The sequence below is a fragment of the Thalassophryne amazonica genome, chromosome 20, assembly GCF_902500255.1.
Source record: "Thalassophryne amazonica chromosome 20, fThaAma1.1, whole genome shotgun sequence".
Lineage (NCBI taxonomy): Eukaryota > Metazoa > Chordata > Actinopteri > Batrachoidiformes > Batrachoididae > Thalassophryne > Thalassophryne amazonica.
This window is the reverse complement of record NC_047122.1, coordinates 69,413,924-69,438,189: the sequence shown is the minus strand read 5'-3', so window position 1 is coordinate 69,438,189 and position 24,266 is coordinate 69,413,924. Positions and strand designations below refer to the sequence as shown.

Genomic DNA, 24,266 nt, shown 5'->3' with positions numbered 1-24,266 from the left:
CTGCTAAGACCATCATCTTCACACCTGCTTTCAATTAGTTTGACTAGCTAATTTGACTAGTTAATTGATCAGTCACTCCCTGCTTGGGTGTTATGTTTGTACCGCCTGATGTCTCCTTGCTGTTCCTGATTTTTTTCCTTGTATCGCATAATGACTTTTGAACTGACATAATTTTGGTTGAACTGGTAGATCAGTGGGTTAGTCAGTCTATCCCAGTCAGGTTATGTAAGCAATAACTCAAAAACCAATAAATGCTGTTCTCTCATATGTCTCCATCTTCAAAGGATGTACAACGAGGACACACTGTTTACTCATCACTCATCTTCAACCACTTATCCAGGATTGGGTTGCAGGGGCGACAGCTCCAGCAGGGGACCCCAGACTTCCCTTTCCCGGGCTACATTGACCACCTCTGACTGGGGGATCCCAAGGCGTTCCCAGGCCAGTGTGGAGATATAATCTCTCCACCTAGTCCTGGGTCTTCCCCAGTGTCTCCTTCCAGATGGATGTGCCTGGAACACCTCCCTAGGGAGGTGCACAGGGTGCATCCTTACCACATGCCTGAACCACCTCAGCTGGTTCCCATCAACACAAAAGAGCAGTGGCTCTACTCCGAGCTCACCACAAATAACTGACCTTCTCACCTTATTTCTATAGCAGACCCCAGCCACCTTTCCGAGCAAACCCATTTTGACCATTTGTACCCGCGATCTAGTTCTTTCGGTCATGACCCAACCCTCATGACCATAGGTGAGAGTAGGAGCGAAGACTGACCAGTAGATCGAGAGCTTCGCCTTTTGGCTCAGCTCCCTTTTCGTCACAACAGTACAGTAGAGCGAATGCTGCCCCTGCTGCGCCGATTCTCCGGCCAATCTCATGCTCCATTGTCCCCTCACTCATGAACAAGACCCCGAGGTACTTGAACTCCTTTACTTGGGGAAAGAGCTCATTTCTTACCCAGAGTAGGCAATCCATGGGTTTCCTGCTGAGAACCATGGCCTCAGATTTAGAGGTGCTGATCCTCATCCCACCCACTTCACACTCGGCTGTGAACCGATCCAGTGAGTGTTGGCGGTCACAAGCAGATGAAGCCAACAGGACCACATCATCTGCAAAAAGCAGTGATGAGACCCTGAGCCACCAAACCAGAAACCCTCCCCCCCGACTACGCCTCAATATCCTGTCCATGAATATCACAAACAGGATTGGTGACAAGGCGCAGCCCTGGCGGAGGCCAACCTCCACTGGAAACGAGTCTGACTTACTGCCAAGCACCCGAACACAGCTCTTGCTTTGCGAGTACAGAGATTGGATGACCCTGAGAAGGGACCCCCTCACTCCATACTCCCACAGCACCTCCCACAGTATCTCCCGGGGTACCCGATCATATGCCTTCCAGAAGTCCACAAAACATATGTAGACTGGATGGGCATACTCCCAGGCACCCTCCAGGATCCTTGTGAGAGTGAAGAGCTGGTCGATTGTTGCATAACCGGGACGGAACCTCTTCAATCAAAGGTTCGACTATCGGCCGAACCCTCCTTTCCAGCACCCTGGAGTAGACTTTACCAGGGAGGCTGTAGTTGGCACACACTCTCTGGTCCTGTATTTTTTTTTTAATATGGGGGCCACCACCCCAGTTTGCCACTCCTTAGGCACTGTCCCAGACCTCAATGCATCCAAGACAATCCCTCCACACCCACAGCCTTCAGCATTTCTGGCCTGGTCTCATCAACCCCTTGTCTGTACGTTTTTGGTAAATTTTGATGCACCAAATCAATGAAAATAGCACATTAGTTTTGGCAACAGCCCATATACATGTCTCCCAGTTGCACAGCAGGACCCTCTTTCACTTGACCTAACAACTTAAGCTAGCAACCACTAATGTCATCGCCAAATGCAGGATATCCAACACAATGGGAATACAAGACTGGAATTAAATGACTGGTAGGATGCGTGAATAGGGATGATACCAGAACCTTTTGTGGATACTGCAAATTTCTCACAGCAAACTCAAAAGACTGTTTTGAACACTGTTCCAGAGACCATATCAAAAGGAACACATCATGCGCTGTGCTGCCACTTGCTGGACAGTTCAGGAATGTAATTACACATCAAATGATGAATGTAATATTTGAAGGCTGCAGCAGTGCAGAGACTCCATGCGCTGTAATTTACATCTGTACAGGCTTTAAAAACATAAAATGTGACAAAAAAATGTGTTTCAATAATGTGCAAGTACAGAAACTATCAGCTAAAAACCAAAATAAGTTAAAAAATGTTTTGATCAGAGGATGTGACTAATAAAATGGAGACTCACCAGTAGTTGATCAGGATCAGGATGGGTTTTTTGTGACACCTTCAAATGGATCAGCCGGTTGCACATCCGTACCATGTTAAAGGACATCTACAGAGGGGTGTGAGAGAAGGGAGTGAAAAGACAACTTGACACTTAAACACTTGGACGGACTGGAGCAGGCCGACAGTAAAGGTTTTCAGTCTGACATCAGGACACTGTGCTTCAATGAAAAATAGCCTCTCAAGTCGACTTTTTGCTCCAGTATTTTGGGCTACCAGGGTGTACTTATGGTCAGGTTTGGGAACTTGTGCTGGTCCTGTGTGTTCTTGCATCCACCAGGTGGCAGATGTACTTTAGGTTCCGTCTGACACTCAGAAGGACCAACCAGCCATCTTGCTCTTGAAAGTGACCATCTGTCACAGGTGTCAGGTGACACCTGGGCGTCCCCTTCTTTGTCCAGTCTCCTCAGAACTGAGGCACCTGCATGCTGAATCAGTTCAGCAGCACCCAATGAATTTCCAAAGAGATACCAAACACAGCAAGTTGACATCGTAGATCACTGGTTGGCATCCAGGTCTCACAACCACACACAAGACGAGAACCACCAGGAGACTGAAGGCTTGGACCTAAAATTTCACCATCACCAAACACCTGCAACCTCATGTTCCCAAGGGTCTCTCAAAAGATTGAGAACCCAGAAACATGAATATCACTGACGAGATAAAGCAGAAACACTTCAATCCATTGTATTCCTCTGTTTTACAAATACTGATCAGAAACTTCTCAAAATCCAAAGCCAGAAACACTCATAAGGAGCAAATACGCCAATGGTGACTCATGCTTTGGTCTGGGGAAGCTTGAAGTCAGCACACCTATCTACAGAAATTCAGAAAATCCACAGAATAGCCACTTTTTGTTTTGCTCCAAACAATAACTAATCTGAGCAGGTCTGTTTTTTTTAACTATCTGTTCTTTTGTCTGCTCTCGTTGAGGGGCAACAGTTTCCATCTCCAAAACAGAGTCTGTGGTAAAACCTCACTCCCTAAGGTCAAGAGACACGGTCGTGACAGACACGTAATACCTACCATCTGGACACTGAGTTCAAGCTCAGTGAGGGACGACACACTGCAGGTTACATACATCAAATTATCTTCTGTCTTCTTTGTTCTTTTTCTTTCTGCTGCTCCCATTAGGGGGCGCCACAGCAGATCAGTCGTTTCTGTCTCACCCTGTCCTCTGTATCTTCCTCTGTCTCTCCAACCACTTGCATGTCCTCTCTCAGCACATCCATAAACCTCCTCTTTGGTCTCCTTCTTCTCCTCCTGCCTGGTGGCTCCATCCTCAGCATCCTTCTCCCTATATACCCTGGGTCCCTCCTCTGCACATGTCCAAACCATCTCAATCTCGCCTCTCTGACTTTGTCTCCAAACCGTCCCACCTGAGCTGTCCCTCTGATATGTTCATTCCTAATCTTGTGCATCCTCATCACTCCCAAAGAGAATCTCAACATCTCCAGCTCTGCCTCCTGTCTTTTTGTTAGTGTCACCGTCTCTAAGCCGTCCAACATAGCTGGTCTCACTACTGTCTGTAAACTTTCCCTTTTCTATCCCAAATCACTCCTGCCACCTTTCTCCACCCACTCCACCCTGCCTGCACTCTGTTCTTCACCTCTCTACCACACTCTCCATCATTACTTTCATCACCTCTACTCCTTGTAACCGCACTATTCCACTGGGCTCCCTCTAATTCACACGCGTGGACTCAGTCTTGCTCCTTCTGACTTTCATTCCCCTTCTCTCCACAGTATATCTCCACTTCACCACACTTGAATCAACCTGCAAATCAGTACTAGTTGTGAAATGACTCAGATATAACGACTCACCTTCCACTTCCGTCTGGCATTGAACTTCTTAAAGTTCTTTATATTGATTGAAGAACGATTCCTTTTGGCCATCTGCTTGCGTGTGATGGGCTGAAACAGACAATGCGGTGTCATAATAAGTAAAATGGACAAATACCATCTCGCAACAGTCGCGGAGGTGCCACATTCAGAATCATGGCATTTGTTTAAAGACTTTTGCCATACTGACCAAAAAATTACCTTATGTTTGGATGTCAGTGTTGACTGATATGCCTCAAACAATCCTGTTATGGGACGCGTGTGAGATCAGTTATTTAGGACACTAAAGTTAGCACAGCTTCACACTAACTGTAAGGCTATCAGCTGCAGCCACATCACATGTAATTAACTGGACATACCGTGGATCAGTGGTGGGCACAGCTAACCAAACAGTTAGCTTTGATAACCATTAATCCGTGAACTGAAAAGTTAACTTTATAAGGCTAAACCGATAAATCCCTAAAAAGTTAAGTGGACGTTACAGATAAAAGCTAAACTGGCAACTTTCACTATTGATATCAGCACATGGCAGCAACTAACACAACGAGCCAGCGCTTCTGTGTCAGATCGGCCTTCTCTCAGCAAAAGAGACCTGTCGATGGCGCAGTGTTCATGGCAGCATGAGGAGCCACACATTCAATAAAAGTGATGAAGGACTTAAACAGAATTTTCAGTTTTCAAATTGCCTTTTTTTTTACAAATGAAAAAAATAACATATTTACAAATACAGATTTATTTGTAAAACCCACCACACATTTCAGTAACTGTGTGTTATATCAAGCAGCCAACCACTGACGTCAGGAAACTAATGTACCCATAATGCAATGTGGCATGTGTGTCTAAACGCTAAAACCTTCAAACTTCAAAAGCTGATATTTTCACTTTGTAAAACGACAGACATGATGTTCATTTCAATAAACTGTCTGCAATTAGTTTGGTTAAAATTCAGCCCAGTCTCACGTTTTTTGTTTTCGTGCTCCCATGACAAAATGAGTCAAATTTTCGTGACAGGGACTTTTAGCTCACTATTCCTAACCCTAGTCCTACCACCAACCCTAACCTTAATCATAACCTAATCCTACTCCTTCCCCCACCTTAACCATAACCACCCTGACCCCCCCTTCACTTTTAATTTCGTGCAGCCATCACGGAATGAATTAGAATGAATTTGTGTTACCATGACGAAAATGAGGCGCTTTTCGTCACAATATCACAAACCAGTAGATTAATGTATATTTCGTGCTGCTGAATCATGACTTGCCGTGAGACCAGGTTGTTAAAATTATAACCATAAGTCAAAAGTGTCTGCCCCTGCAAGACTCCAGTAAAATGATTGGCAGGTCTGTATGGTGTGAAGAGAAATGACTTTTTTTTTCTTTGCTTTCTCTCTGCCTTTCTCTCTGGTAGTCAGCTCTCGTCTGCCTCCAGAGGATAGAACTCTACCATTCATGACTGTCTGTCTGCTACAAAACATGTAACAGACAGGTACTAAAATCTCTGATTTCAGACTTTACAAATGTTTCTAACTGTTAGGTTTTATTAGCTATGCCTGAAAAAATATGTTAGTGGTCTAAAAGTTATTGGAACTAAATTTATAGGAAGCTAATTGGTCCGCTATGCTTTTCAAAGTTATCTGGAAAGCTAATCTGCTAATGAAAATGTTAGCTTTGATAATTAGCGGTTTGTAGAACTGTGCCCACCAGTGCCATGGATACATTTTTACATACCAGCTGACAGTAAATGTTCAAGGCCTCAAGCATCAACACATCTGCTTTTACAGACATTTTTAATCACTGCAAACGTTCTAATCATCTGGATCACACATGTGGTTCTAGATTCATGTTGCACAGACTCCTTTGCAGATCTAAAAGGTGCGATAACACAATCTCCAAGCTACAAAGTGCTGTGACACAATGCAAGTTTAAAAAATTGTGACTGCATTGTGAAAACAGGAAGTCATTTTGTAAAATAACTGTTTCTGGTAGCAGCTAACAGTGTTTAACACTGAAGATATCACAGCTTTGCTAAAACGGTGACAGAATGAATTACCACAATGTCAGCTGTGTGCAAGAGAAAGGTGTATCTGTGTGCTGATTGGCTGTTGGTAAGTGCTTTGATGAATCACTGAAAAGCTGACTAAATGTGAGGATGTCTGAGGTTCCTGGTTCGCTGCTCACTTTGTAGGTTCGGATACATAATAAGATGTAAATGGGGGGTTATCATCTGTCATTTCTGCCACTTATCCAGGTCCAGGTCACAGTGGCAGTAGACCAAGAAGCTCAGACCACACTTCCCAATTCTCAGCCAAGTCCTGTAACTCTTCCTGGGGGATTCCAAGACATTCCCAAGACGGCTGGCAAATTTAATCCCTCCAGCATGCCCTGGGTCTTCCCTGAGGCCTCTTCCCAATTGGACCTGAGTGAAAGAACTTCCTAGCTATACAACCAGGGAGCATCCTCACCAGATAAGAAGCAGCTGCTCTACTAAGAGTATCTCCTGGATATTCCTGTTTCTCACCCTGTCCCAGAGTCTAAACCCAAATACCTCATCAAGGAATCTCATTTCAGCTGCTTGTATCCACCAATTTGTTCTTTCATTCACCATCCAAACCTCATGACTACAGGTGAGTACAGGAGCATAAATCAACAGTGTCGCACTCTGGCTCAGCTCTTTCTTCACCACAATGGTCCGGTACCTCAGATATCACCCTAATCAATCTCACACTCCATCTTACCCCACTCAAACAAGATCCCCAGATACTTGAACTCCAGTCCACTTGGGGTAATAACTCTCTCCTGACACGGAGGGAACATTCTACCTTTTCCCCACAGAGGACCATGATCTCAGACAGGCCCGGCGCCAGAAAAAATATATTAAGGGGGCGATGAGTTTATCACAGGGGGCGGGGTCCCCCCCCAAAAAGTGCGCACCGGAGGGTACCTGCCTCTGAGCGTGCGTAATGAACTGGGTGCGCTCCTAGAAAGCTCGTGTATTTAGGCTACACCGTTGTAAGAGACTGACTGACTAAGAGTAAAGAGTGATGACAGTATTTTTTTAATTATTATTTGAACGTATAGACCCTCGGTCAAGTGATCTCCTGCATACCACTAAACCAAACCAACAACTGATCTGAGAAACGACACGATACAGTAGATTAACCCCACATACAGCCCTCCATCACAAGCGCAAACACAGCGCAATTGGGCATGACAGTCACACAACGGGTCAAAGATAAACCTTTCATGTAGATATACAGTGGTCCCTCGTTTATCGCTGGAGTTACGTTCTAAAAATAGCCCGCAATACGCGAAATCCCCGAAGTAATCAGCGTTATTTTTTACAATTATTATAGACGTTTTAAGGCTGTAAAACCCCTCACAACACACTTTATACACTTTTTTCAAACAGGCATTAAAGTAGACCTGCATTGAAAAAAATGCAGCCAGATTTTTTGAACAAAAAATGACTTACATTTACACATGAGATCCTTCTGAATGTAGTAAAGTAAATCTGGAAGCCCAGATCTGTCATTCAGCGGAGAAATCTTCATTTTAAAATGACAAATTTACAGCTAACATTTAGCCCTCCGCAAATTGTCCCTCTCATCATGGACGCTGCCGAGACGTCACGGACAAGACCCTCTCCCAGCATGCATTGCGCCAACTATAATTAGTGGATTTACGTCAGTTTGCATCTGCACCTTTTTCTTGTCTTATACGGAAGGATCTACTTTTTTAAAACTTCATATTGTCTTGCGGCACGTTTGGTGAGTACACATTTCTTTTATTTGTGCTTGAAAATTATTTTGGGGGACTTTTTCATACGCCCGTTTGACTGAGTGGTGTCGCAATGAAAATCTACTGTCTTTCGCCTCCGGTACCATCGCAGGATATGGAGGCGAGACCCGCAAAGAATCCCAGTCATTAAAAATATATAAACCTCTCTCAGCGTCCATGGAGCTCTGGGGCTCCAATTGCCGAGACGTGCGGTGCAGTGGATTTTGCCGCAAGAAGTCTGTCCTTGCAGCAACAGGTGTACCGGCCGCTTCGCATTAAAACAGCGAGCGTAATCTCAGGACTTGTGCCAAGTGTGCTGCAGCTCCGTTCAGTAGACAGAGAGGTGATGCCGGTGTTGTGCGCTGAATCTGGCACAACACCGGCTGCAAAGCAGACACGGGCGGTGTGAGTGGCCCGCGTCGGCGGTTAACGAGCTCGTTAACGAGCCCGCAGACTTAATAAGCGCAGCGGAGACAGAGAGCGGGAGAGGAAGAACGGCGCCCGCTGTCGATGTCGTTGCTGATCTGAGCACACAGATCTGTATCTCACATTCATTGCAGCTTACTTTTGGATGTTGAAACCAGGACGTGTATAAGTAACATTACTAACAGATAAAATCAATTTCAATGCGGGATCGGACTGAAGGCGGGAGCGCGTCTTGTCCCTGACGTCATGGAAATGATACGGCTGTACAAACTGTTTTAACAGAGGGCTAAATTTTAGCTGCAAATTTGTCATTTTTAAACGAAGATTTCTCCGCTGAATTACAAATTTGGGCTTACAGATTTACTTTACTGCATTCACAAGGGTCTTATAAATACATATCAGCTATTTCTTTCTGAAATCTGACCACATTTATTTCAATGCAGGTCTACTTTAACATTTTCTCACTTTTCTCTCGTGTGTAAACACTCTCAAAGTTCAAACCTTAGTAGAAAAATAAGACCAACCTGTTTTCAGGCCCAAACATTTGTTTGAGAAATAAAAATAGAACGTTTTCCTATAAATAATTATGATGGCTTTTAGAACTAACGAATTTAATTTTAACGATCAACCTACGAGGTTGGACACATAAGAAATTATTAATAGTGACTGACCAGTATTTCACAGTTCCTCTGATCGCGCCTCTTTGTCCTGGTGCCGCGCCACTGTCGCACCTTTTTCCACTCACACCTCGCTGCAGGTGTCTTTGTCCGAGTGAAGAACACAGTTATGGGTAGTTGTTGACGCTCTTCTGGGCGAGAAGATTCTTATGAACAGACACGCAGAACACAATGCACGTGCTCTCCCTTCACAGTGCCGCAACAGGTGTCCCGTCATCTCGACAGAACACCGGCCTGCTTGTTGAGGACGCAGAGCACAATGCGCTGTAAAAAAAAAAAAAAAAAAACATGCAAAATTGGACTAAAATATCCGCGAAACTGCGAGGCGCTATATTTTCCAGTATTTCTTTTTCTTTTTTATTTTTGATAACTCTCACATCCGAGGGGGCGAGGTTGATGGCGTGAGGGGGTGTTGCCCCCAAACGCCCCCTCGTGGCGCTGGGTCCGATCTCAGATTTGTAGGTGCTGACCTTCATCCCAGTTGATTCACACTTGGCCTCAAACAGTCCACAGTGTGGAGATGGTGTTCTTTGCGTTATACGCTTCTCCTTTCGTCCTCCAAACATAACAACTTCTCTATGGCCAAACAGATCTCATTTCGGCTCATCTGACCAAAGCACTTGCTTCTAATGTGCATAATCTTTCTCCACGTTGTCCTTAGCAAACTTTAGTCTACCTTGAAAGTGTCTCTTCTGCAGAGGTGGAGCTTTTCTTGGTCTCTAGTGACTGTCTAGTGCCTTGACAGTTGTTCTTGGGACTTTAAACATCTCTCACTATTTTGTTGTTGTTGTTTTCCAGAGCCTTTGAAATCTTTGTCTTCGTACCTCTGCCAGGATTGTTATGTTCTCGGTACTTTGCACTCCAGTTCTTGACACTTGGAAATGCTATGATAACATTGCACATCCTCCTACTTTGTGAGGATCAACAATTCTTTTTCTCGAGTCTAAACTGTTTCTTCTGATGCTTTCTCAAGTGACAGATCAAACCCTGACTGAAGTTGTTACACATTGGAGTATAACCCTTAATTTCAACTTTATTTTACAAGCTTTGAGCAAAGTTACGATGATCAAATGCATCATTGCACAACAGTGGTTTGGACTATAGTTCAACAAAAAGGTCAGTTCTTGGACGCGCTACTAATTTTGACCCTGGCAGATCTTGTACGGAGTGAAGGCCCACTGACACGAGCATGCCTTTCAACATCGTGCTGTTGCGTGGATCAAAGGCTTGCTCGTGTCTCTGCACCCTGAGTCTAGTCACACAAGCAAACAACACTGAGGACACTGTTCAACCCCACATGTTGCCTCACCCACTGCAGATGTTTTTCAGTGATGTGATCACAAACCTGTTCTTCTGTCTTCTATAGCCCCTAAAATCCAGCTTCCACTGTATTTTCAGGAGTTTTGAATTTGACACCCTAACCCTAAAACTGTGGGGTCCCTGAACACAGTCACCAGTGTGCTTGCTCATGGGCTGGGCCAGCGTTGTAATATTTGATGCGATTTGGAGCCATTTACATAAATTTAATAATGAAACCACAGCTGAATTTACTGCTAGATTGCCTGAGGTTCTGGATTTGTTCTCTGCACGTTATAGCCTACCTAAAAGTCAAATTGAAAACCTGAATGCAGCTCTTTCAAGTTACTTGGCAATTTCACCCCAGTCAATGGACCACAATGCCTCAAGAGGCAGATTATCTGATTTACTGAAAACATGCTCTCAAAAGAACATGCAGGAGTTTAGAGTGCAAATGTCAAACCTGGACATCTTCCTTGCTTGCTATGATTTCTTAAATTTTTTATAAAGATAATAAGAATGAATAGAAACATAAAACATAACATTTACATAAAAATGTATATATTAGCAATAAAATATTGCAAACATCAATCAAATCAAATCAATTTTATTTATATAGCGCCAAATCACAACAAACAGTTGCCCCAAGGTGCTTTATATTGTAAGGCAAAAGCCATACAATAATTACAGAAAAACCCCAACGGTCAAAACGACCCCCTGTGAGCAAGCACTTGGCGACAGTGGGAAGGAAAAACTCCCTTTTAACAGGAAGAAACCTCCAGCAGAACCAGGCTCAGGGAGGGGCAGTCTTCTGCTGGGACTGGTTGGGGCTGAGGGAGAGAACCAGGAAAAAGACATGCTGTGGAGGGGAGCAGAGATCGATCACTAATGATTAAATGCAGAGTGGTGCATACAGAGCAAAAAGAGAAAGAAACACTCAGTGCATCATGGGAACCCCCCAGCAGTCTACGTCTATAGCAGCATAACTAAGGGATGGTTCAGGGTCACCTGATCCAGCCCTAACTATAAGCTTTAGCAAAAAGGAAAGTTTTAAGCCTAATCTTAAAAGTAGAGAGGGTGTCTGTCTCCCTGATCTGAATTGGGAGCTGGTTCCACAGGAGAGGAGCCTGAAAGCTGAAGGCTCTGCCTCCCATTCTACTCTTACAAACCCTAGGAACTACAAGTAAGCCTGCAGTCTGAGAGCCAAGCGCTCTATTGGGGTGATATGGTACTATGAGGTCCCTAAGATAAGATGGGACCTGATTATTCAAAACCTTATAAGTAAGAAGAAGAATTTTAAATTCTATTCTAGAATTAACAGGAAGCCAATGAAGAGAGGCCAATATGGGTGAGATATGCTCTCTTCTTCAATGAGTACATATTATTTTAAAAAGTCACTGTATTTCCAATTTTACCAAAAAACTTCTGTTCGTACTGCATCCTGATTCGACCACGTCCTCAGTGTGTCCAAAGACTGACCACGTGGTCATCTGTTTCTTCTGCATTTGTACTACCTTCTTCAAATTCTTACTGCATCCACCCATTTTTCTGCAGACACGATGGAAATGTGGCTGAATGTGACGGGTGTAAATTAAATCAAATTAGCTCTCATTCAGCATAATCAAAGACTGCATCATCAGTGTGACACGTGTCAGCTTTTGCAGAATTGAGTCTCCTAAGGACAAGGACCTTTGAGTGACAAGGTGATTATGGAGATTTAAACAGCATGTGGGAGGGAGGAGAGGTGAGTGAGGGGACACATGGAGGACAGGGTGAAGTTCTTCTGTGACCACCTCAGCATTCAGCTCTGCTGGAGGTTTCTTCCTGGCCATTGCCAGCAGTGTGCTGGGTACAGTTGAGACCTCACACTGTGTCCAGAGCTTTGAGATGACTTCTGTTGTGATTTGGAGAAAGTCGATCATATTGATCCACGAACGTCGTGAGAAATGCTCAACATCAAGAATCATGTCTTTTATGAAAACTCCACACAATGTCATAAATGTTGCTCTTTCACCCATTTCGTCTTTTGTGTCGAGGTGAATATTTTGGAAACAGGCTTGTCAATAACTGCAGATGTGTTTTTGTGAAAGTTACACAGGAGGAAATGAACAGAGGCCCATGTGGTGACACAATAATGGAGTCCAACGTTCTGTGTACTCACCTTAATCCATGGATGATGCAGACACTCCTCAGCTGTGAGTCTGTCCCTGCAACAGACAGCAACCAGATCCATGAGGAACCAGAGCCACTGCCAGTCCACACATTCACTACAGAGCCTCTCTGTGTGGTCCACATCTTAGAGGATCAGAAGCAGCTGTCTGCATTATGTGAAAAACGACCACACCGCCGGTCTGTTTTATGTGTGACAATCGAACCGAAGAATATCAGCAAGAGTGAAGGAGAAACTCTACAAGACAGTAGTGAGACCAGCTATGTTGGACGGCTTACAGACGGTGACACTAACAAAAACACAGGAGGCAGAGCTGAAGATGTTGAGCTTCTCTTTGGGAGTGACGAAGATGGACAGGATTAGGACTGAACATATCAGAGGGACAGCTCAGGTGGGACGGTTTAGAGACAAAGTCAGAGAAGTGAGACTGAGATGGTTTGGACATGTGCAGAGGAGGGACCCAGGGTATATAGGGAGAAGGATGCTGAGGATGGAGCCACCAGGCAGGAGGAGAAGAGGGAGGCCAAAGAGGAGGTTTATGGATGTGCTGAGGGAGGACATGCAGGTGGTTGGAGAGACAGAGGAAGACACAGAGGACAGGGCGAGATGGAGACGACTGATCCGCTGTGGCGCCCCCTAATGGGAGCAGCCGAAAGATGAAGAACAAAGAAGAAATGAGATAATTTGATGTACATGTAACCTGCACTGTGTCGTCCCTCACTGAGCTTGAACTCAGTGTCCAGACGGCAGGTATTACGTGTCTGTCACAACCGTGTCTCTTGACCTTAGGAATTTTTATCTGTGGGTGTCTTTTGTCAAGCACCTTGCGACTTTCCTTGTCTGTGAAAGGTGCTATATAAATAAACATTACTTACTTACTTACCACAGACTCACAGAAGCTGGCAGTAAGTTAAGATGGTGTCAGACACTGTGACTGGAGAGAATTCTGCTTTTATGAATGAGGACTAATGCGGACAATTATCATCCACTCTTAGAATGTATTAAAATGCCATGATTGCGTGGATAAAAATGGTAATAATCCTACATACACATGAACCTCCTAATGTGTGTGTGTATGCAGCCCATATATGGATAAAGAGGTGGCGCGTGGGCGTGACAAATGAGGCCTGAACACCAGCAAGCTAAGCTAACAGGCTAACCTCCGTTTGGTTGTTTATTAAATCAGATTTTTAAGTTTGTTGTTGGCCATGAAAAATGATAACCTGCTTGTTTTCTTGGTAATTGTGGATTAGCAACCAAACATCATCTAGCTACCAGTAGCTGCTACAAATGCTAACACTGTTAGCATTCATAATTATATCACATGATAATTTCACTCGACACAAATACCAGCAAACACGTTTTACATGATCTGTTTGGAGAATTAACCACACAAGCCTTATTATGACAGATATTTGTAATGTATGTAAGACCCTTCGGCTGCTCCCTTGTTTGCACTCGGGGTCGCCACAGCAAATCCAAGGTGGATCTGCATGTTGAATCGGCACAGGTTTTACGCCGGATGCCCTTCCTGACGCAACTCCACATTACATGGAGAAATGTGGCAGGGGTGGGATTTGAACCCGGAACCTTCTGAACTGAAACCAAGTGCATTAACCACTTGGCCACCACCCCTGCGACAGATATTTGTAATAAAATGTTTTAAAAAGTAAGAAATCCAGGCACAGTTGCCTGTGAGCGCCCACAGTCACCACAGGTGAGCTGTCACTCAAAGCAGCCACACCCATAACTTGTTAGAACTGGGCTTTAGAGAATGTCAGAATGAACATGATGATGTCTGAAAGACAATAAATACGAGGTCTGTGATAAAACTAACGTACCTTTTTATTTTTTTCAAAAACTATATGGATTTGAATCACGTGTGATTACATCAGCCAACCTTGAACCCTCGTGCGCATGCGTGAGTTTTGTCACGCCTGTCGGTTACGTCATTCGCCTGTGGGCAGGCTTTGAGTGAGGAGTGGTCCACCCCTCCTGTCGGAATCCCTTTGTCTGACAACTTGCTGAGAGACTGGCGCTTTGCTTTATCAAAATTTTTTCAGAACCTGTGAGGCAGATCGAAGCGGACACCATTCGAGAAATTCAGCTGGTTTTCAGTGAAAATTTTAACAGCTGATGAGAGATTATGGAGTGTTACTGTCGCTTTAAGGACTTCCCACGGAGTGGGACGTCGCGCCGCGCTCTGAGGCGCCGTCGTCAGCCTGTTTCGAGCTGAAAAATTCCAAATTTTAGCCTCTGTTGACCCAGGACGTCGTGAGAGAACAGAGAAGTTTCAGAAGAGCTCGGGATCAGCAGTTTATCCGGACATTCCACTGTTAAAGGACATTTTGTAATGAAAGACGTGTGGACAGATTGACACGTCGGCAGGCAGCCGGCGCGGCACGCCGCCACAGGAAAGACACCTCCGTTGGAAGCCTTAAGGACAAGTTGGAACATGTCCAGCTGTTAAACAATTTCTCAGATACTCACTCTACTGAAAACCATCAAAAGCCGCCTGGTTTTTACAAATGGTTATCAACACGGAGGTGTCTTTCCTGTGGGAAGTCCTTAAAGCGACAGTAACACTCCATAATCTCTCATCAGCCGTTAAAATTTTCACCGAAAACCAGCTGAATTTCTCGAATGGTGTCCACTTCGATCTGCCTCACAGGTTCTGAAAAAATTTTGATAAAGCAAAGCGCCAGTCTCTCAGCAAGTTGTCAGACAAAGGGATTCCGACGGGAGGGGTAGACCACTCCTCACTCAAAGCATGCCCACAGGCGAATGACGTAACCGACAGGCGTGACAAAACTCACGCATGCGCACGAGGGTTCAAGGTTGGCTGATGTAATCGCACGTGATTCAAATCCATATAGTTTTTGAAAAAAATAAAAAGGTACGTTATTTTTCTCACAGACCTCGTACACATTTAAATGATACCACAGGCTCTGATTTGACACGTATTTTGATCAAAGTTGGTTTCATTTGTTCATTTTGCTTCAACAGAGTTTTGAGGAACAGAATGTTCAAAGATGAACAGAGCAACCGTGACCAGTCCTCTTCATTCTCTGACTCATCACCACACTGCACTTATTTTCTCATCTTTTCCATTATGCATTTGAACCTACGGATATTTCTGCTCGAAGCAGGACTAGAAATAATGGCAATAACAGTACGAATAAGAAGAGTAACAACCAATGAGTGTCCTCTTTGAACTGTAGCCTGATTCTGATTCTTCACTGATAAGTCACGTTGGGTAAAATCATCAGTTACAAATTAATATAAAGGAACATTTTGACGTAAAGTGCGGTTTGTATTGTTGGGGAAGACGACTGGAACAGTAGTCTTCCCCAACATGTCTTGGTCAACCAAAGAAAAGAAGAAAAGATATTTTGCCTGTAGGTCCATTTCGCCAACAAATCATTCCATTTGGAGCATAATGTTGAAAGAATGTGACCTTTATGCAAAGCCACCAAGATAACTGAAACTTTGGGGATTGAACGTATGAGACTAACGCTGAGATTATTTACAATTTTTATGGGTTCTGTTTTTTTTGGGGGGGGGGGGGGTGTCACCCTGTACATGATCTGTAGTTACACAAGTGTTCAAAAGGACAATGAGACTTCAATAATACAATAACTGGTCAGTGATGGTCAGGACGGGTTAGCGCAGTCACCTCCATGCCCTCAGCGAACCAACAACTCTCCACTGTTTGTTTGTGTCCAGTTGACCAGGCCAAATGCTGTGAGAACTGCAAACTTACAGAGGATTTTTCACAAGGAGTTTCTGGATGAAATCTTTGGCCATGTCACTGGTCATGCTGAAATGCTGTGGGAAGAACTTGTACTTCACAGCAACAATGTTCATCAGCGTCTCTTCGTTAGTGTCACCTTGGAATGGTGAGAGACCACTCAAGCTGAAAATGGAGTGCAGAGGTTGAGTGTGAAGAAGTCTACGTGCCTCACATTCATACAGACAGAGCAGCGTGACTCGTCCCCAAATCAAAGCACCAAAAATTGATGGAATCATTAAAAGGAACCACAATCAATGAGAAACACAAGCTGAATTCATGAAAATGGTCAAACCGACAGAGCGTGCACTAACATTTTACAACTAGAAAAGCTGGATAGTGGTGTGTATCACAGAAACACTTACAGTATGTAGGCAATAACTCCGGTGCTCCTGTGGGAAAACACAAAGATCATCAACAAGCTGGGCTCCAGAAACAAGGTGTTTCCACAGCAAGCCCACAAATACCATGTTTCCACATTCAGAACAGTGTTTCAACAACAAAGACCACAAAAATCCTTCTTCTTTTTCGACTGCTCCCATTAGGGGGTGCCACTGCAGATCAGTCATTTCCATCTCATCCTGTCCTCTGTGTCTTCCGCTGTCTTTCCAACCACCTGCATGTCCTCTCTCAGCACATCCATAAACCTCCTCTGGTCTCTCCTCTCCACTGCAGGGGCGGTTCCTCCTGCAGGAAGAGGGGGGGCCATGTCTAATTGGAGTCACCTGGGGCCAGTGCTGGGCACAGCTATCCAAAAAGTTAGCTTCGACAACAGCTAATCAGCCAACTGGAAAGTTATCTTTTATGAACCTAATTCAATAAACCACACAAAAAATTATCGGAAGCTACAGCTAACCAATAACAGATAACTTTCAGTATTGTCTCCGGTACACTCTCAACTACTAACAAGCCGATTTGGAGTTTTAACACCACAATCGCTTCTGGTACAGTCAAAGGTGATCACAAACCCAAACAATGAGTCAGCACTTCTAAATGGTAAATGGACTGCATTTATATAGCGCTTTTCCATCTGAATCAGACGCTCAAAGCGCTTTACAATTATGCCTCACATTCACCCCGATGTCAGGGTGCTGCCATACAAGGCGCTCACTACACACCGGGAGCAATAGGGGATTAAAGGCCTTGCCCAAGTGCCGTTAGTGATTTTCCAGTCAGGTGGGGACTTGAACCCATGATCTTCTGGACTCAAGCCCAACACCTTAGCCACTAGACCATCACCTCCCCTACAGACACTTCTGACTTTGTTTGCCCTTCCCACTGCTGGAAGCTCCTGTTTACTACATATTTTACAACACTAAAGCAGTTGAGAGGAGCTAAGCTCAACTCTATACACACAAAAAAACAAAAGTAATTATTCCTTAACACCATACAGCAGTTCTGCTGTGAGGCAGAGGTCTTGGAAAATAAAGCAGTTTTGATTTATAAATCAAATTAATCTGGATAGAATAACTCCATTAATGCACTAATTCTGAAGTTTTGTAACAAACACACACAGATGCCAAATGGATTATGGGTAAAATGAACCTCCACTAACACTGATTGGTTGACTCATTCATTCTATATAAAAACAAACACGTTAATTTGAGGTGTATGTTGGTGTTTACATATAAATGTGCTTTGTAAAATATGCCATTTTTTTTATTTGTTAAAAATAAAAGCCATTTGCAAAAGCCAAAAGTCAAGTTGTGACAAAATGCATGGAGATGCTCAGACCCTAACCCATAATCCTTTGTGCACCAGAAAGTTGCTGCGGTTTAAACAGCACAGAGAGAAAACACACGTCCTTCCTTCCCACTGTAGCCAAGTGCTTGCTCACAGGGGGTCGTTTTGACCGTTGGGGTTTTACATCATTATTGTATGGCCTTGCCTTACAATATAAAGCGCCTTGGGGCAACTGTTTGTTGTGATTTGGCGCTATATAAAAAAAAATTGATTGATTGATTGATTGACAATTGTAAATTAACATTAAACAACCAAAATGTACATTTTTATGCTTTTCATCCACTGCAGCAAGAGGCTGCAACAACTCTCTGGCACGCAACGGATTATGAGATATCGCAATACTTAGGGGGAATACTGCCATGAACATTACTGGCCAGTAAATGGCAGTAGAGACCCTGAGAACTTGCTAAAACAAATGTTCCAAATAAATAAGCCGTGTCTGCTATGTTTACTCTGCGTGGAATTTAATAAACACAAACCGAATTTCAGACATCTCAGTCTACGCCACAACCCTTGACTCCGAGGATGACGTCAAGGGGTCATTCTATGCTGCCATGAACAGTGCCATCCAAGCCGTTCCCAGCAGAGACAAGCTCCTCGTGCTCGGACACTTCAATGCTAGAGTCGGCTGTGACCATAGACTTTGGGAGGGCATTCTGGGCAAGCAGGGGCTTGGATCCTGCAACTCCAATGGGCTTCTCCTTCTTGGCATATGTGCTGAAAATGAGTTGACTATCACTAATACTCTTTTCTGGCTTCCAAATCGTCACAAAACCACCTGGAAACACCCGCGGTCAAAGCACTGGACCATCCTTGACTATATCCTTACTCGATTTCGTGACTGGAGAAATGTCCTTGTGACCCGCAGCATGCCCGGTGCAGACGATTGTTGGACAGACCATCGGCTCCTGATAACTCGTCTCAGACTCCGTCTGCGGAACCGCCCCCTCTACAACAGGGTAAAGAGGGCACGTCGCTTTAACGTCATGAGGCTGAAGATCCTTGCAATTCAGGAAGACTACTCCAATCATCACAGAGCTTCTCAGTGAGGCTCCACCATCGGCACATCAGCAAGATTCAGTAGAAGCAGACTGGTCCATTCTCTGTGGCACCATCAGTAAGGCTGCAGAGGACATACAGTAGTGTTCAGAATAATAGTAGTGCTATGTGACTAAAAAGATTAATCCAGGTTTTGAGTATATTTCTTACTGTTACATGGGAAACAAGGTACCAGTAGATTCAGCAGATTCCAACAAGACCAAGCATTCATGATATGCACACTCTTAAGGCTATGAAATTGGGCTATTAGTAAAAAAAAAAGTAGAAAAGGGGGTGTTCACAATAATAGTAGTGTGGCATTCAGTCAGTGAGTTCGTCAATTCTGTGGAACAAACAGGTGTGAATCAGGTGTCCCCTATTTAAGGATGAAGCCAGCACCTGTTGAACATGCTTTTCTCTTTGAAAGCCTGAGGAAAATGGGACGTTCGAGACACTGTTCAGAAGAACAGTGTAGTTTGATTAAAAAGTTGATTGGAGAGAGGAAAACGTATACGCAGGTGCAAAAAAATGATAGGTTGTTCATCTACAATGATCTCCAATGCTTTAAAATGGACAAAAAAAAAACAGAGATGCGTGGAAGAAAACGGAAAACAACCATCAAAATGGATAGAAGAATAACCAGAATGGCAAAGGCTCACCCATTGATCAGCTCCAGCATGATCAAAGACAGTCTGGAGTTACCTGTAAGTGCTGTGACAATTAGAAGACGCCTGTGTGAAGCTAATTTATTTGCAAGAATCCCCCATAAAGTCCCTCTGTTAAATAAAAGACATGTGCAGAAGATGTTACAATTTGCCAAAGAACACATCAACTGGCCTAAAGAGAAATGGAGGAATATTTTGTGGACTGATGAGAGTAAAATTGTTCTTTTTGGGTCAAAGGGCCACAGACAGTTTGTGAGACGACCCCCAAACTCTGAATTCAAGCCACAGTTTACAGTGAAGACAGTGAAGCATGGTGGTGCAAGCAAAATGATATGGGCATGTTTCTCCTACTATGGTGCTGGGCCTATATATCGCATACCAGGTATCATGGATCAGTTTGGATATGTCAAAATACTTGAAGAGGTCATGTTGCCTTATGCTGAAGAGGACATGCCCTTGAAATGGGTGTTTCAACAAGACAATGACCCCAAGCACACTAGTAAACCAGCAAAATCTTGGTTCCAAACCAACAAAATTAATGCCTCGCAGATGTGAAGAAATCATGAAAAACTGTGGTTATACACTCAACAAAAATATAAACATAACACTTTTGGTTTTGCTCCCATTTTGTATGAGATGAACTCAAAGATCTAAAACTTCTTCCACATACACAATATCACCATTTCCCTCAAATATTGTTCACAAACCAGTCTAAATCTGTGATAGTGAGCACTTCTCCTTTGCTGAGATAATCCATCCCACCTCACAGGTGTGCCATATCAAGATGCTGATTAGACACCATGATTAGTGCACAGGTGTGCCTTAGACTGTCCACAATAAAAGGCCACTCTGAAAGGTGCAGTTTTGTTTTATTGGGGGGGATACCAGTCAGTATCTGGTGTGACCACCATTTGCCTCATGCAGTGCAACACATCTCCTTCGCATAGAGTTGATCAGGTTGTCAATTGTGGCCTGTGGAATGTTGGTCCACTCTTCTTCAATGGCTGTGCGAAGTTGCCGGATATTGGCAGGAACTGGTACACGCTGTCGTATACGCCGGTCCAGAGCATTCCAAACATGCTCAATGGGTGACATGTCCGGTGAGTATGCCGGCCATGCAAGAACTGGGACATTTTCAGCTTCCAAGAATTGTGTACAGATCCTTGCAACATGGGGCACATGGGGCCATGCATTATCCTGCTGCAACATGAGGTGATGTTCTTGGATGTATGGCACAACAATGGGCCTCAGGATCTCATCACGGTATCTCTGTGCATTCAAAATGCCATCAATAAAATGCACCTGTATTCTTCGCCCATAACAGACGCCTGCCCATACCATAACCGCACCGCCACCATGGGCCACTCAATCCACAACATTGACATCAGAAAACCGCTCACCCACACGACGCCACACACGCTGTCTGCCATCTGTCCTGGACAGTGTGAACCGGGATTCATCCATGAAGAGAACACCTCTCCAACGTGCCAAACGCCAGCGAATGTGAGCATTTGCCCACTCAAGTCGGTTACGACGACGAGCTGGAGTCAGGTCGAGACCCCGATGAGGACGACGAGCATGCAGATGAGCTTCCCTGAGACGGTTTCTGACAGTTGTGCAGAAATTCTTTGGTTATGCAAACCGATTATTTCAGCAGCTGTCCGAGTGGCTGGTCTCAGACGATCTTGGAGGTGAACATGCTGGATGTGGAGGTCCTGGGCTGGTGTGGTTACACGTGGTCTGCGGTTGTGAGGCTGGTTGGATGTACTGCCAAATTCTCTGAAACGTCTTTGGAGATGGCTTATGGTAGAGAAATGAACATTCAATACACGAGCAACAGCTCTGGTTGACATTCCTGCTGTCAGCATGCCAATTGCACGCTCCATCAAATCTTGCGACATCTGTGGCATTGTGCTGTGTGATAAAACTGCACCTTTCAGAGTGGCCTTTTATTGTGGGCAGTCTAAGGCACACCTGTGCACTAATCATGGTGTCTAATCAGCATCTTGATATGGCACACCTGTGAGGTGGGATGGATTATCTCAGCAAAGGAGAAGTGCTCACTATCACAGATTTAGACTGGTTTGTGAACAATATTTGAGGGAAATGGTGATACTGTGTATGTGGAAAAAGTTTTAGATCTTTGAGTTCATCTCATACAAAATGGGAGCAAAACCAAAAGTGTTGCGTTTATATTTTTGTTGAGTGTACAACTAAATACTAGTTTAGTGATTCACAGGATTGCTAAAAAAGCAGTTTGAACATAACAGTTTTGAGTTTGTAGCGTCAACAGCAGATGCTACTATTATTGTGAACACCCCCTTTTCTACTTTTTTTACTAATAGCCCAATTTCATAGACTTAAGAGTGTGCATATCATGAATGCTTGGTCTTGTTGGATTTGTGAAAATCTACTGAATCTACTGGTACCTTGTTTCCCATGTAACAATAAGAAATATACTCAAAACCTGGATTAACCTTTTTAGTCACATAGCACTACTATTATTCTGAACACTACTGTAGTTGGCTACTCCAGTCATTTCCATCAAGACTGGTTTGATCAAAATGATGCCGATATCTGAAAACTGATTGACCAGAAGAGATCTGCTCGCCTTGCATGGGAGAATCGCTCTACCCGTGCCAGCTTGCAACGATTCCAAAATGCAAAGCAGGAGTGCCAGCGAAGGGTCAGAGAAATGCAGAACCTGTGGTGGCAAGAAAAATCTAAGGAGATCCAGTCATACGCTGACAGCAGAGACCTCCAGTGCTTCTACGCTGCAACAAAGGAAATCTTTGGTCCCCGCTGCGGTGGTACCAACATCCTCCAGTCTGCTGACGGGGCAACTACCCTTATGGATGATCAAGCCATCCTTCAAAGGTGGAAGGAACACTTACAGATGCTTCTGAATCGTCTATCTACCGCAGCTGAGGACTTGCACCATAAGGTACCCCAACACCCTGTCAGGCATTGGATGTCACTCCCTCCCTCCTACACTGAGTTTCAGAAGGCACTGAAGTGCATGGAAGTCCCCCGGGCCTGACAACATCCCCTTGGAGCTCATTTCTCATGGGGGCATAGCCGTGAAGACCAGGCTTTTCATGTTGATCCTGCGCATATGGGAGACAAAAGCCGTACCCGCAGACCTGAAGGACGCCACCATCATTACCATCTTCAAGAAGGGGGATCGCTCCATCTGGGGAAATTACTGTGGCATCTCCCTCCTCAGTAGTGCCGGAAAGATCTTTGCACGGGTTCTGCTTGACAGGCTCCTGACCGTCGCTGAAGAGGTCTTTCCAGAGTCACAGTGCGGCTTCCGGCCATCTCGTGGCATCACTGACATGATCTTCTGTGCCCGCCTGCTACAGGAGAAGTCCTGTGAACAGCGAAGACCTCTCCTTTTCCTCTTCTGGGACTTGGAGAAGGCTTTCAATACTGTCCCAAGACCAGCTATGTGGGCAACCTTGAGACGTTTCGGCTGCTCTTCACGGACCTTGTACAGGCTCTTCACGATGGGATGACTGGCCGCGTCATGGACAAGAACAGCATCTCTGACTCCTTCCCTATCACCACTGGTTTAAAGCAGGACTGCATTCTGGCCCCCACCCTCTTTTCTCTCTACCTTGGGGCCATGATCCACAAACTTCCCGACACGGCCCCTGGCATCCAACTTCGCTGCAGAATGGAAAGAGGTCTAGAGGTCTCTTCAACACTGGGCGCTTTCGTGCTGCCCGCCAACTCACCACCCTGATTACAGTACGGGAGCTACAGTACGCTGACGACAACGCAACCCCTGCGGACACAGTCGCCGCACTCCAGGCCACTGTGGATCTCTTTGATGGTGCCTACTCTCACTTTGGGCTTACCTCCAATACTGGAAAGACCAAAGTCCTTGTGCAAGGAGTCCCAGGCCATCCCCCTCCAGATACCAGCAATGTACGACTCCATGGTGAAGTCCTTGAGACCGTGGAAGCCTTCCCCTACCTAGGAAGCTACCTCTCTAATACTGCACTATGCACAAAGACATTGATAACAGGATTCGTGCTGCACATGCAGCATTTGGGAAGCTCTCCAAACGGTATTTCTGAACCACAATCTCAGGCTCCAGACGAAAATCATGGTGTTCCGAGCCATCGTTCTTTGCACCATCCTCTATGGTTCTGAGTTGTGGGTCCTGTATACGAGTGATATAAAAAAGCTGGAGTGTTTCCAACAGCAGAAAATTCGTGCAATCCTGAAGATCAAATGGCAAGACCATGTCTCCAATAAATCTGTGCTTCTCTGAGCCAATCTCTCTAGCATCGAGATCATGATGGCCCAAAATCGCCTCCGCTGGGCAGGGCACGTCAGAAGAATGCCCGCAACCCGACTCCCCCTCCAGATCCTCTTCTCACAGCTCGAATCAGGCACAAGAGCTAGCGGTGCGCCCAAACGTCGATTTCGCGACCAACTGAGGGCGACGCTTCATCGCTGTAACATCGACTATGCC

General features: G+C 44.7%; 1 protein-coding gene across 1 annotated transcript in view; it reads right to left on the bottom strand.

Moving 5' to 3' along the window:
- Positions 1-24,266, bottom strand: part of si:dkey-240h12.4 (death-associated protein kinase 2) — a 104,370-nt gene that overhangs the window by 4,331 nt on the left and 75,773 nt on the right. The window contains exons 7-11 of the mRNA XM_034160545.1: positions 16,700-16,726; positions 16,308-16,460; positions 12,536-12,581; positions 4,182-4,271; positions 2,321-2,407 (exon numbers count right to left, since the gene is read on the bottom strand). Of these exons, the coding sequence (XP_034016436.1) occupies positions 2,321-2,407; positions 4,182-4,271; positions 12,536-12,581; positions 16,308-16,460; positions 16,700-16,726 (403 nt within the window). The remainder of the gene's footprint in view (positions 1-2,320; positions 2,408-4,181; positions 4,272-12,535; positions 12,582-16,307; positions 16,461-16,699; positions 16,727-24,266) is intronic.